The sequence below is a fragment of the Orycteropus afer genome, unplaced genomic scaffold, assembly GCF_000298275.1.
Source record: "Orycteropus afer afer isolate SDZICR_OR568_19922 unplaced genomic scaffold, OryAfe1.0 scaffold00023, whole genome shotgun sequence".
Classification (NCBI taxonomy): Eukaryota; Metazoa; Chordata; class Mammalia; order Tubulidentata; family Orycteropodidae; genus Orycteropus; species Orycteropus afer.
The window spans coordinates 3736412-3751832 of NW_006921610.1; the positions used below are offsets into that span (position 1 = coordinate 3736412).

General features: G+C 38.4%; 1 protein-coding gene across 1 annotated transcript in view; it reads right to left on the reverse strand.

Annotated features, from left to right (window-relative positions):
• The window catches only part of FMNL2 (formin like 2), a 429889-nt gene that overhangs the window by 55312 nt on the left and 359156 nt on the right, over positions 1-15421 (reverse strand). Inside the window, exon 9 of the mRNA XM_042783649.1 lies at positions 10933-11026. Coding sequence (XP_042639583.1) covers positions 10933-11026 — 94 coding nt within the window. The remainder of the gene's footprint in view (positions 1-10932; positions 11027-15421) is intronic.

Genomic DNA, 15421 nt, shown 5'->3' on the forward strand with positions numbered 1-15421 from the left:
GTTATGTGCTGTCGAGTCAGCCCCGACTCATAGCGACCCCTCCTTGGGTTTCTGAGGCAGTATCACTACGGAAGTAGGATTGCCCAACCTTGCCCCACCTTCCTTCCGAGGAGTGGCTGGTGGGTTTGAACCGCCAGCTGTCTGGTTAGCAGGCAAGTGTCTTAGCCACTATGCTACCAGAGCTCCCATGTATTGACTATAGGCCCCAAATAAATAAAAATGTGCTTACATTTCACAAGTGTTTAAACTTTAAATGAAATTTGAACTTGGCTCACACAGGAAGTCAAGTTTAGTAAGTATATTCATAGTCAATGATATCTACAACTTTACATTGTAACAGAAAATAAAAATGTAAATATAAGCACAATTCTTAAAGTTGTGGATTACTATACTCTTACTGTTGACCTCAGCATAGATTTGATCCTTAACCAAGTATCTATTAAGATCGGTCCTGATTTTTTCAAGACGATATAAACTATTATGGGACAAAAATCATGCCTTTTATTTGTCAAACTCTCATGATCCTGTAATAATGCCATTTCCATGAAAAGAAATATAAGTGCTCAACAGCTTTCTAGGAGTTATCAAACTTTCTAGAAGTTATCAAAACTTTTGATTTTGTGTTTTAGTTCTGAAGAAAAGGCGAACAATGATGTCTTTAATTTTGGAGAGTTATTGCACAAAAGACAGCTGAGCATCTTTAGACTAGAGGAAACAGGATATATAAAATACTGCTAGAAGGAAAATCTGACCCCAGATAATAAGAACAATATAGCTATGTTAGGCATTATTACTTCCTAAACATTGCAGCAAAGAGCTCTGGTGGTGCAGTGTCTAAAGGTTTGAGCTGCTAACCAAAAGGGTGGTACTTTGAGCTCACCAGCTGCTCCACAGGAGAAAGATGAGTCAGTCTACTTCCATAAAGATTTATGGCCTTAGAAACCCTATGGGGCAGTTCTGCTCTCTCCTATGGAGTTGGTATGTGTCGGAATTGACTTGATGGCAGTGGGGTTTTTTTTTTTTTTTTTTTTTTTTTTTTTAAACATTGCAGCAATATAAATGGACATTTGAAAATAAAAGCAACACTGCTTCCTCAAATCTTTGTCATTTGTTTCCCTTTAGGGCTGATTACCATGCATAAATACATCTTTATGTCATTATATTTAATAGACACAGACACATACAATTTACCCTTTTTCCTAGTTAACATTCTAGGCTAAATGTTGTGATAATTATTTTACAACTATATTGGAACATGGAAGCTTATTTACTTAGTAAGGCGATTTATGTGGCCCTGTGTCTGGGGCTTTGCACTGAACTTAATGACTTCTAAAAAGACCTATGATCTAGAACCCTTTGATATCTAAAAATCATTTTCTATGTTCACTTCTATAAAACAAAAAAGCAGCTAGAATACACAGAACATGCAAATATCCGGTTAGGAGTCATCAAGTCAGCTCCAGCTCACTGTGACCGTCAAAGGACAGAGCAGGGCTGCTCACAGGGGTTTCTCGTCTGCAATCCTTATGCAAGCAGACCGTCACATTTTTCCCCCGTGGAGTCACTGGGTGGGTTGGAGCCACCAATCTTTTGGTTAGCAGTCTAGTGCTTAACTGCTGTGCTACGAGGGCTCCTTAAAGTATACTTATATGCCAAGATATAGACATTTTTTTTTTTTTTCCTTAGGAATTAAATGAGTATTAGACAAGGAAGAGAAAGATTAGAGGCAGTTTTTTTTACAGAGGAAATAGAAACTGGTAATGTTCAAACTGATTTTTAACATTACTATGCAGAAATCAGGAGCTCTGGTAGCGTAGTGCCTAAAGCACTTGACTGCTAACCAGAAGGCTAGAGGTTCAAACCCACTAGCCACTCCTTGGAAGGAAGGTTGGGCAATCTACTTCCATAGTGATACTGCCTCGGAAACCCAAGGAGGGGTCGCTATGAGTCGGGGCCGTACTCGACGGCACATAACAACAACAACAACAAATGCAGAAATAAATAAGAATGGCAACCAAATCCTGACTGGGAACATAGAACTACCATTTTAATGGTTTTCAGAATTAATGATGACTTTGCCAATATTAATCAACTCACAGCCGAGTACTTCATATGCCCTTAAGTACATTACAACCCTAACAACTCCTGAGTGTCAAGTCACTTTCCCAGGTAAAATCTCCATGTTCAGAGACCATTATCAGTCTCAGTTTCAGAATCCGTGGGGTCTAAACACAGCTCTCACATGCTTTCTCTCAGGCTCCTCCATTGCTACTTTCCAAGAATATGAAATGAAGAAACATACACCAACTGTTTTACAGTTGGCAAAGGGCACAAGTTTTAGAAATGGTCTTTTTATATGAATAAAAACAAGGAAGCAGCATTCTGTTTTTTTTTAATGGCTCTATGATAAAATAGGGAGCTCTGGTAGCGCAGTGCCTAAGGCATGTGACTGCTAACCAGAAGGCTGGAGGTTCAAAACCACCAGCTACTCCTTGGAAGAAAGGTTGGGCAATCTACTTCTGCCTTGGAAACCCAAGGAGGGGTCGCTAAGACTAAGAGTTTGACTCAATGGCAGTGAGTTGACAATAGAGGGTGGAGCTCCTTGTATAAAATTTCACTCAGGCTTGTGGAGAGGGTTGGGATACAATTAAAGTCAGATTGGGAAGCAAAGCTCTCTACAAATGTGCTACAGATAAGGAGATAATCTGATCTGTCCCTGAGCATCATTATCCTCCTGTACTTCCCCCCCACCCACCCCCAGCTCCCTCAGGCCCACATCAAAGTAAAGTCTGGAAGATTGTTAGAAGTGAATGAATGAATACAGCAGCTGAAGGAGCAGATGGCTATCAGTGGAGAAAGAAAACCAAAAAATGAGAAATATGAATGGCAAAATTTCTGAGACAAATATCAGACTCCAACCACACCCTGCTCTGTCAAAGTGACCTCATGCTGAGCCCAATGCCAACTGACTTTTGGAACAAAACAAAACAGCAATTTCTTTACCAGCAGAGGAAATCAATCTAAACAGCCAATGCTTGAAGGAGACTGGGGAACACATTTCCTACAGCTGCTCCTTGTTACTTTTAAGTGACACAGCAATATGAAGGCTCGGATAAGCAATGAGGCATTTCATGATCTGTCTCTAACTTCCTATTCCATTCTTTTGCCCCTCTTACTATATTCTGCCCTCTTTAAAATGGAAAATTCAAGACAAATTAAACTCCTTAAAGCTATCTTAGGAGCCCTGCTGGCACAGTGGTTCATCGCTCATCTGCTACCAGAAGGTGACCAATTAGAACCAGCTGCTCCACGGGCGAAAGATGTGGCACTCTCCTTCCATAAAGATTACACCCTTGGAAACTTTAGGGGGCTCTGTGCTATAGGGTCGCTATGAGTGGGAATGGACTCAACAGCAATGGCTGGTTATGGTGGTGGTGTAAAGCTATATTAACATACCACCTTCTTTGTATAGGGAGCTCTGGTAACATAGTGCCTAAGGCACTTGACTGCTAACCAGAAGGCTGGTGGTTAAAACCCACCAGCCACTCCACGGAAGGAAGGTTGGGCAATCTACTTCCATAATGATACTGCCAAGGAGGGGTCGCGTCTGACTCATAGCATAGAAACCCACGGAGGGGTTGCTATGAATCGGATCCAACTAGAAGACAGTGAGTTTGGTTTTGGTTTCTTTGTACAAAATGGCTTCCTCACTCTACCACTACCCAGATGTTCATGTCCTAATCACTGGAACCTGAGAACATGTTACCTTACCTGGTAAAAAGGACTCTAGATATGTGATTAAGTTAAGGATCTTGGGATAAGAAGATAATCTTGGATTATCTGGGTAATCACACCAAAAAAATTAAAATCACAGAGTTCTTATAGGAGGGAGGCAGGAAGATCAGTAAGAAAGAAAAAAGGCAATGTGACAAAAGAAGCAGGAAAGGAGAAGATGCTAGGCTGCTGGCTTTGAAGATGAAGGAAAGAAGGGGCCAACAGCCAAGGAATGTAGCCAGCCTCTAGAAGCTGAAAAGGCATAGAAAAGGATTCTTCCTGGAGTTTCCAGAAGAATGCTGCCGTGCAGACCTATTTTATTTATACTTCTCATCTCCAAACTATAAAAGAATCAATTTGTTGGGTTTTAAGTCACCAAGTTTGTGATAATTTGTCACAGCAGCAATAGGAAACTAATACACGTGGTTAACCCTTATTCATACTCAGCTCAGACACTACTTCTATTGGAAGCCTCCCTTGAGAGGTCTTACAGCATCTGCTCTCCTCCTCTCACCTAGTCTTGGCTACTTGTTCCTTCTCTGTGCATTACATCTTTATAAAGCCCAGTATTATAATTTTCAGAATATTTATCTCTTTCCTCAAGTAACCTGATGGTGGGGGGACCCACAGGGCAGTGCTCCTTTAAAGAGTAAGGCCTATGTCTTATTCATTTTCTTACTTCCAGTGTTTATCAACATTATTGATACATAGTGGCCACTCAAATATTCACAATTTTTTTTTTTCAGTAAGTTACCATAAATCATCCCTTAATGTATAAGCAGAATACCAGGCTTCATTGTCTTACTAGACAACAAAGACATTGATGATAGAGCAATTATTAGTCTATCACAAGGGAGTTGGGAATTATATGAAAATATCTCCTTTCTCCTCTAGGAAAGGTCTCACAATATTGTTTGTTTATAGCTTGAAAGAAGTGGTAACCATCCTTTCTATTTCCAATCATAAAGTTTACAGAGCTTTTAAGTCTTGAAGAGAAATAAAGCTTTGGGTTGAGTGAAGAAGAGAGAGGCCCTAGAAGAGGATCAACTGTAGATATACTATTAATTCTCATATAGTTATTGAAAATTGTATTTTCCAAAGATGGCCACAGCAGTATCTCCTATCCCACATACACTTCTACACTGCGGTCCTGACACTCACCATCAATAACTGAAGTTGGATTGGCCTTGTTGGCTCACTTGTAACCAACAGAATGCAGCAGAAGTGAGAATGCTTGACTTCTGAGACGAACTAAGAAGAAACCTTGCAACTTGTGACTTTTTGAATGCTTGCTCTCTGATTATTCCTCCATGGAACCCAGCTGGCATGCTATGAAAAGTCCAAATCACAAGCAGCTCTACATGTAGATACTCTGGTTGGTAGTACCAACTGTGTGCATCCTCTGAGTCTTCACAACCCAGAAGCCTCCAGATGAATTCCTGCCCCTACTCCATCTAATCTTCCCTGATGAGACCCTAGACACCATGGAATGGAGAGAATTCATCCTTAGTATGCCCAAGTCTGACGCTCTGATTCACAGACTCCATAAGCAAAATAAAAGTAAGTGGGACATAGTTTATTATGCCCAAGTGATAACTGCAACAGTTAATAAATACACCCCCACCAAAAAAAAAAAAGTTACTTAGCAGCATTAATACCACATAAAGCTGTGACTTTGCTTCTTGATCCTAGAAAAACAGACTGGCCAGAAAAGAGTCTTGGTAAATTAGCTCAATCTAATTCTGACCTAACATGGTGAAATACACAACACTGTAGAACTATGGCTCCCAAAGTTTGAGATTTGAGAGGATACATTACTTATAGTTCAATAAGAGACAGAAAAAAAATACATACTCTTCCCTCCATGTTGAAAATTTTACCACTTAAGTCATTAGCATAGTCCTATGCTTTCAAATGTTCAAGAGGTTAGATAAAACAGGATTAAACTCAGAAGACGCTGGAAGCACACCAAAATGTCTGCTCCCCTTCCTGCCCAATTTGGTCCATTGTAAATAAAACTTGACAGGCTTTCTTAAATCAACTTAATAATGTGTAGCACGAGTGCTTTCAGATGCCCAGTAGCTAAACCACATCAGCTTTCTTAGGAAGCCTTCTAGCAATAGCAAAAAAAAGAAAAGAAAATAATAATGGCTACTGCCAACAGTGCTGTGTAGAAGAGAGATGGTGGTCTTGAGTGACTCATTTGACAAGGCTCCATGTATCTGTACTGGAAGGTTATAAATGGGAGGGAAGTGAGCTTTTAATAACCGACCTCAGACTTTTTTGTCAAAGCCAGATGCTCTCATTATGGACGCAGACGAGAACACAGTTATAATCAATCTGGCAGCCTGATGAATTCCAAGTGCATCTCCAAGCAGTCTGGAAGTTGGTGGCCCAAAGCCCTCTAAAGGTTTTAATTGCTAGTGTCATAGTAGGTTGCTTCACTGCAGAGTCATTGGAGTCAAGGCACTTTTCCCCTTTGATTTCAAATGGGAACTTTTTTTTGTCTGACTTTTAGAGACAATTTTTTAAAGTAAGGCAGTTATATCAGACATCAAAGAATATTAAACACACACACACATACACACACACAGTAAGACTAAGAAAAAATTGAGTATATCAAGGTCTAAGTTGAAGACCTAAAGGTTGTTTTAACAACAACAACAAAAAGGATCAAATATCATGTTTATGAATCTGAAGTGGTGGCTAATTGATGTCCTTAACCAGTAAGTATGTCCATGTTGTTTGAGAGAGAAGAGAAAGCAAGAGATCCCAAATAATGTTTATGGTGGCTGGATGTCAAGAGCACCACCAGAGTCTAGCCACACTGTAGAAATGCCTGCCCATTTTCCAAGACTGGTTCCCCAGCCTCCTTCCCCAGTCTGTGCACTTCTCAACATCTTCCAGTCAACTCTTATTTGCCAGTTAGAGTTGTTTCTGTTTCTTTCATACAAGACCCAGAACTAACACAAATACAAAAAGAGTGACCTTTACTTTCAAACATTATTTTTCTTTCTGGTAGATCTAATGATCAAAAATATACAATGCCATGCAACTAAAAAAAAAATTAATTCAGGGAAGATGTACATCCTTCCATGTGGCTAAATTAGCCAATAAGGAAAAAGAGATGACTTATTTTCACACTGGTCCTTATTTTGGGGTCACAAATTTTCATAAAGAGATGTTTCAACACCAAAACAAGATGTGTTGATTCTCTTTATGTTAATTTTTTTTTAAAAAAAAAAAATTTGAAGAGAAAAGAACTCAAAGAACCTAGTGGTTGACTGCCAACTGTTTAGTCTCCATCTAACTCAATACATCATGTTTTCAAATAAATCACTCACCATGCTTGGTAAAAGTGTATCATCTGAATTTATGTAATTAAAACTCCCTTATCATCATATTCATTGAGTCTATGTATGTTCTCACTCAGGAACATCCTCTTAGGCCCCTATCTCCACCTCAAGCAAGGCCTTGGATTAATATTCTTAATATTAATCAGCTACTATTAAAGTGGAAGTGCTCCTATTTCCTAGAACACGTATCTCAGATGTTACAAGAAACGTAGCAAGATTCTTTTGGGGAAAATGTAGAATAGTGGAATTGTTTTGATTCTGAATAATAATTGAACTTGAGGGCCCCCCCCCCCAAGCACATAAATCCACCAAGAGCTAAAAAGATACTTTGCTTCAATTTACATTTAAATTAATTAAAACCAAAAAACCAAACCCTTTGCTGTTGACTTGATTCTGACTTATAAACAACAGTATAGGACAGAGTAGAACTGCCCCAAAAGGTTTCTAAGGCTATAATACTTACAGATGCAGACTACCACATACCTCTATCTCACAGAGCAGCTAGTGGGCCAAACAACCAACCTTTTGATTAGTAACTAAGTGCTTAACCAGTGTGCCACCAGGCTCCTTTTGAATTCTTTTGTTGTGGTCAAATTAGACAGAATGGATATGTTTGGTTCCAGAGGTTGAGAGAAAAAAAATCCTGTTACATATGTAAGATGTGTGGTCTCTAAAGTACCTTTCAGCATTCTGGTGCCACATTGTAGTAGTAGTTTGCTCTGCTATGCTCTGACAGTGATCAAGCCCAAAAAGGTTGGCTACTCTAAAGTATTTTACTCTGTTTGTATAAGCTGTATACTTATGTCTGATGTTGATGAGCTCCTCTTTTCCCCCACCCCAGCATAAATAGTACAAATCCCTTCATAACTTCTTAAGGAGATGAATAGAATCCCAGCTTACTAAAAGGGATAGAAATCTCAATGTTTTTGAGGGAAAAGACTCTTCATTGGTCCTACTCTCTGGTATCCTGTTTATTTTATCTGGTACACTCACTGCCAGTGGTGACTCAAAAGGTATCATTCATTGACCAGAAACCTATCTGCATGGGCACCACAGATCATATGGACAACTTTTTCTAATGAGAAACAGCTGGCTCCCAAAGCTTCCTAAAGCCAGAAGATTCCAATGACATTTTGGCTTAAAAGATTAAAGAATACAACTTTCACTATGATATGTAAGGGGTGGGGGGAATCCATTCATGTAAAAATGGGAGAAAAAAAAGAGGGAGGGATTGAAAAGACAATGCTTTGAAAGTCAGGACATTTTAAAAATAAAGTCAATAAAAAGTTAACACTTTTTCTATACTAAGAGTGGACATATAAGCAGGTTAGTGCTCTTTTGACCTACCCATTGGAATGACTTTCCCCAGAGACATGGTCCTGCCTTGTCCTCATTCACATGGCTAATTGGGTAACCCTTTTGCTTGGTTCTACATGGACATCGCAGCATGAGGTTAGTGAAAGCCAAGGGTGCTCACAGAACCAGCTCTGTAGCCCTTCTCTTACATAGTATTGTTTCTCTTAAATGCAAGTGCCTGTGCCAAGGAGAATCAGCATCTAAACATCCACCATCACTTATAAATAATTTCAGAAATTAAAACTTGAAGTAGGTTTTAGTTAAAGCTCTAAAAACTCAGACTGAAAATTAGCTCTTATCACTACCAGACAGCCATTAGTAGGATTACTTTTTTTTTTCCAACTAAGCACACACTATGCCCTAAATTGCTAAGCCATATGTGATTCAGATACTAGTTGGTTAAAACTCAATTTTGCAAATATTTGTGTCTACTCTACCTAAGAAAGACACTCTATCTTCCTAAAAGAAAACAAAATTAACTCTCCTCTCATAAATTACTAGCTTTAATTAAAACTGACACAATACAATTATATTTTTAGGACATAATTTGACCTACCGTATAATCAGATAAACCATATAGTAACAACCAGAAAAAAAAAACTCACTGCCATCAAGTCAGATCTGATTCATAGCGACCCCTCCTTGGGTTTTGGTTAGCAGTCAAAGGCCTTAGGCACTATGCTACCAGAGCTCCTATTGTAACAACGGTCACTGGTACTTGTATAAGTAAGCACTTCTAGTATAGAAAGGATTTGGCATGTGGTATTTTCAAACACGACTTAATGATAAAGTTTGCAAAGGTCTGACAGTTCTCATAGCTGTACATACTGTTTCTCTTCAATATTATACCATCCACCCAAACATACCTCTCCTTATTTATAAATGTAAAATTTATACATTATATCTACTATATAAAAATATTCAAATAAGCATTCCCATATTCTTGTCTCTGAAGTCTCTATTTGTTTTGAAAGCCAAAAATGTGAATTTAAAGGGTCACCATTATTCTTTATCATTTTCTTTAAACCTGGATTTTTTTTTACTATCACTAGGGCTGAACAGATAAAATGTCAATATTTGGATTTGTCCATGGTTGGCACTGACAAAATGGATAACAGCAAGATTCAAGCAGTGATGGAATGGGGGAGACAGTGCAAATAAAGGATTAGGAGGACTGTTTTCCCTGTTCACATCTTCCAGGGAAACTTTCCAGTCCATGTATGCCATTACAGGGTCACTTTCTAGTACATATGGAAGTTGGGATAGGGAGTACAATTAAGGGGAGGCTCAGAGGTCCCTTTCTAATTCAGTATTTTCCTCAGGAGATTCACACACAACTCGGTCCAAATGTCACCACAGTTTCATGAAAGAAGCATTTAGGATGGGAAGCAACAAATGACCCTGGTTCTGCCACTTACTAGCTATATGACCACAGGCAAATAATGCATTTGAATTTTAGGTTTATTCTTTGAAAATGGAGAGATGAATACTTGCCTCACAGATGTTATTGCAGAACCAAATAACTTCCTGGGTGTACCTGACACAGACCATCAACAAATACTATGTCAGTTCTATTCCAGAGGACAAGGTGACAGTTTGAAAGTCCAAAATCTGGATTTTCATCCAACTTTGGACTTAATCCAGAAGTACATGGACTCAAACGGAATTATCAGAATATAGTACAACTTGCCTAGGGGTCCTCACATAACCTGGGGGCACTTCAAGTGCCTACCATTACCTTTGTAACTGCCCACCTCAAAGACATGAGACACGTACTGGGAGTGCTAACAGGCACCTTTCATGGTCATATAATACTGAACATTACTAAAAGAAACTAGCTATTATTTCATTCATAGTATCATGATACTTTGGGTAGTAATTCTTGGGGTCGTATTATATACACATAATTGTTTCTTCTTGTACAGTTACTTAGTGGCCCTTTTCCTCCATCCGTGTCCATTGGTTTATTATTTATCTGTGACATAACCACCTGGTTAAGATTATACACTCCTAAAATCAATGTCTGTATTTTTATTTTCTAGGCTTTACATAGCATCCAAAAAAACAATGATAATAAATATGATCTGAGGAAAGTAACAATGATGAAAGAGTACATAAAAATTTAGATGGTAGATTATCAAGTATCCGGTCTAATGAAAACCATGTACATTTTAAAAAAACTTGTTTTCAAACTGGCTTTTCCAATTCTCCAAAGGAAAATGAGTAATGCAAATATTTTTAACTTATCCTGGAAATGAGACACGAAAGAAATCTACGCATTTAAGATATTTAGACCAAGATCATTATTTTCCTCTCAGCATCATCTCTGAAAATGAACTCTTATAACTTCTAAGACCTAAACGAAAAGGTAAACTGTTGTGTTCAAAGATGTCCAAATATAAGATATTTGTGTGAGTAATCTTTTAGAAATTATAAAGTACCCTACCTCCTTAAAATTATCAAATGCTGATAAAATTATTTCATGACCGCCTCTGACAAGACAAACAGCTGCCAACAGTTCTAAGACAAGGGCTTTCGTTCTGTCAAAACAAGGAGAAAAAAGAAAAACACAAATCAGTGGAAGTGACATTGAGATGTATCAGCTGTTCCTTCCTTCCAAGATGGATATGTTAATAAAATATTTGGCTGAGTATGTTTTTTAAACTTTTATTGAGGTATAGTTAGTTATATTAAAGTACATCTTCAAACCTTTATTAACTTCTAAACACGTGATTTGTCTAAGACAGCAAATTTGAAAAGTATGTTTTCTACCCACAGTATAATAAATTACTCACTAATGAAAACTCATTCAGATGACTCAGTACAATATAGTTGAAAAATTATTGATGAGCTAACAACAATAGGAAACTTGTGAATATGCAAGAAAACAATCCACTGAATAAATATTTTCTTAACATTTTAGAGCCAGAGCCATAACATTTGCCTAAAAACTTAAAAATCGACTAAAATTAATGCCCTGCATTTCAAATCTGCTCCTTTACAGATGGCTGCATAAAAATCTCCCATGACAATGAAAGTTTCCATCATTTGTTCCTTTTATGAGGAAGATCTGGAAGGAGCTGGATTAGAACTGAACTACTGTAAGAATTTTTTCTCTGACTCAGAAAATTCTATCTGAAATATTTTTGAAAGCAGAACCTAGAGATACATTTTAAGTTTTCAAATATATATATATTTGAATCTAGTAATGTATTGTTTTTACACCACTTCAGTATTCATCTTTCTTCTGTAAGAAAGGGTATTGCCAACCTCTAAACAAAGATCTTCTAGATAATCCACATGCCAACTGTTTTAAGAAAAAAGAATATTGGAAGGCAGGAACATACAACTATCAATACTTGGGATTCCAGTAAACTAAGGAGGCAATCACAAGGTTGCAAAGTTTTAATTAGGTAAAATTTGAAATAATACTCAGCATTTAAATAGGACTTTATGATGGGAGCTCTGGTGGTGTAGTACCTTAGGCATGTGACTGCTAACCAGAAGGCTGGCAGTTCAAACCCACCAGCCACTCCTCGGAAGGAAGATTGGGCAATTCCAAAGTGATAGTACCTCGGAAACCCAAGAAGGGGTCGCCATGAGTCAGATCTGACTCGACGGCAGTGTGTTGCGTTTTATGATTTTGCAATACGTCCAGAATCTGAAGGGATCTAATTAATAATCAGATTTTTTAGCTGAAATAAGAGTTTTCAGATACTCAGTCTATAAAACCAAAAAAACCAAATCCACTACCGTCGAGTCAGTTCCAACTCAGGGCAACCCCTCCTTGGGTTTCCAAGGCAGTATCTCTTTGGAAGTAGATTGCCCAGTTTTCCTTCTGAGGAGTGGCTGGTGAGTTTGAACTGCTAGGCTTCTGGTTAGCAGTCAAATGCTGTAAGTACCAGGCCACCAGAGCTCCCATTCAATCTATACAGAAGCCTATTACTATCTGATAAACGTGAATAGGCATTTGAAATGCAGAATAGTCTGTCCGAATGGAAACACATTAGAATAACTAAAGTAATTGATGAAGACATGCCTTTGGAGGTAATCTGTGAATACATGGCACAGGCCTATATTAAAAAAACAAACAAAGCAAACTGCCATAGTTGTCAATTCCAACTCTTAGTGACCCTACAGGACAGAGCAGAACTGCCCCATAGGGTTTCCAAGGCTGTAAATCTTCACAGAAGCAGAATGCCTCTCATCCTGGTGGTTTCAAACTGCCAACCTTTTGGTTAGCTAGCCAAATGCCTTAAGTAGCCCTATATAAGAAGGTAAATATAAGGCAGTCTGCATGCACAGGTTTTTTTGCCTTTTTTTTTTTTTTCCTTTTGGTTGGTTGTTTATTTGGTAATAAAAGGTATGCAGGAAGAGATGTAAAGGTAGCAAATGAAATGAGGTTGAAAGACAGTGCTTTTAGTTAAGTGTCAGCACTAACTGGTATATAGCTAAGTCTCTATCAAGACTCTCTTGGTCCTCTTGCATCCTGACAACTTCATCCTCTCTATCAAATTTAGCAGCAAGGATGTTAAGAACAAGACTTTGAAAGGGATGAAAACTTGAGCATAACAGTACAGGGCCAGAGCTGTCACCAGCTGCTCAACTCTGCTATGTGTAGGAATGTAATTTGGCTAAAAAGAAATTCTATACAAACAAAGAGTCTCTCACCAATCTTATTTTAGAGAGTCACACCTGAATGTTTCTAAAGTCTAACTTGATTAAGTGTTAACTAAAACCCATTACTATCAAGTGGTTCTGACTTATAGCAACCCTATGAACAGAGTAGAACTGCCCCATAGGGTTTCCAAGTCTGTAATCTTTACAGAAGCAGACTGCCTCATTTTTCTCCCATGCAGAAGCTGTTGGTGTTAGGTACCATTGAGTGGGCTCCAACTCATAGCAATCCTACGTACAACAGAACAAAATACTGCATGGTCCTGTGCCAGCCTCACAATCCTTGCTATACCTGAGCCCATTGTTGCAGCCACTATGTCAATCCAACTAGTGGAGGGCCTTCCCCTTTTTTGTTGACCCTCCATTTTACCAAGTATGACATCCTTCTCCAGGGAGTGGTCCCTTCTGACAACATGACCAAAGTAAGTGAGACAAAGTCTGGCCATTCTCACTTCCAAGGAGCATTCTGGCTGCATTTCTTCCAGGGCAGATTTGTTAGTTCTTTTGGCAGTCCATGGTACTTTCAGTATTCTTCACCAACACCACAACTCAAAAGCATCAATTCTTCCTTGGTCTTCTTTATTCACTGTCCTGCTTTCACATGCATATGAGGTATTGAAAATACCAGGCTTGGGTTCAGCACACCTTAGTCTTCAAAGAGACATCTTTTCTCTTCAGCTCTTTAAAGAGGTTGTTTGCAGCAGATTTGCCCAGTGCATTTTCTTGATTGCCGCTTCCATGGCTGTTAATTGTGGAACCAAGTAATATGAAATCTTTGACAACTTCAATCATTTCTCCATTTATCGTGATGCTGCTTATTAGTCCAGTTATGAGGATTTTCATATTCTTTATATTGAAGGGTAATCCATACTGCAGACCATAGTCTTTAATCTTCATCAATAAGTGCTTCAAGTCATCTTCACGTTCAGCAAGCAAAGTTACGCTGTCTGCATATCACAGGTTGTAAATGAATCTTCCTCCCATCCTGATGCCACGTTCATCTTCATATAATCTAGCTTCTCAGATGATTTGCTCAGCATATACATTAAATAAGTATGGTAAAAGGATACAATCCTGACACACTGCCTTCCTGCTTTTAAGCCATGCAGTATCCCCTTGTTCTGTTCAAACAACAGTCTCCTGGCCTACATATAAGTTCCTCATAAGCACAATTAAGTGTTCTGGAATTCTCCATGTTATCCATAATTTGTTGTGATCCACACAATTGAATGCTTTTGCATAGTCAATAAAACACAAGTAAACATCTTCCCGGTATTCTCTGCTTTCAGACAAGATCCATGTGACTTCAGTAATGATAGCTCTCATTCCATATCCTCTTCTGAATCCAGCTTGCATTTCTGAAAGTTCTCTGTCAATATACTGCTGCAACCATTTTTAAATTATCTTCAGTAAGGTTTTACTTGAATGTGATATTAATGACTCTGTTTGATAATTTCTACAAAGAAAGGGATCACCATTCTTTGGAATGGATACAAATATGGATCTCTTCCAGTCAGTTGGCCAGGTAGCTGTCTTCCAAATCTCTTGGCTTAGCTGAGTGAGTACCTCCAGTATGTCATCTGTTTGTTGAAACATCTCAATGGGTATTCCATCCATTCCTGGAGTCTTGTTTTTTGCCAATTGCTTCAGTGCAGTTTCAACTTCTTCCTTCAATACCACTGGTTCTTGATCATATGCTAGCCTCTTGAAATGGATGAATATCGACCAATTCTTTTTGGTACAGTGATTGTGTATTCCTTCCATCTTCTTTTGGTGTTTCATGCATCATTCAATATTTTGCCCACAGAATCTCCCAATACTGCAACTCGAGGCTTAAATTTTTTCTTCAGTTCTTTCAGCTTGAGAAATGCTGAACATGTTCTTTCCTTTTGGTTTTCTAACTCCAGGTCTTTGAACATTTCATTATAATAATTGACTTTGTCTTCTCAAGCTGCTCTTTCAAATCTTCTGTTCAGCCCTTTTATGTTGTTACTTCTTCCATTTGCTTTAGCTACTGTCCATTCAAGAGTAAGTTTCAGAGTCTCTTCTGACATCCATTTTGGTTTTTTCTTCCTTTCCTGTCTTTTTAATGACCTTTTGCTTTCTTCATGGATGATACTCTTGATGTCATCCCACAACTCCCCTGGTTTTCAGTTATTGGTGCTTAATGCATCAAATCTATTCTTTATATGGTGTCTAAATTCAGAAGGGATATATTCAAGGTCATATTTTGGCTCTTGTGGACTTGTTTTAATTGT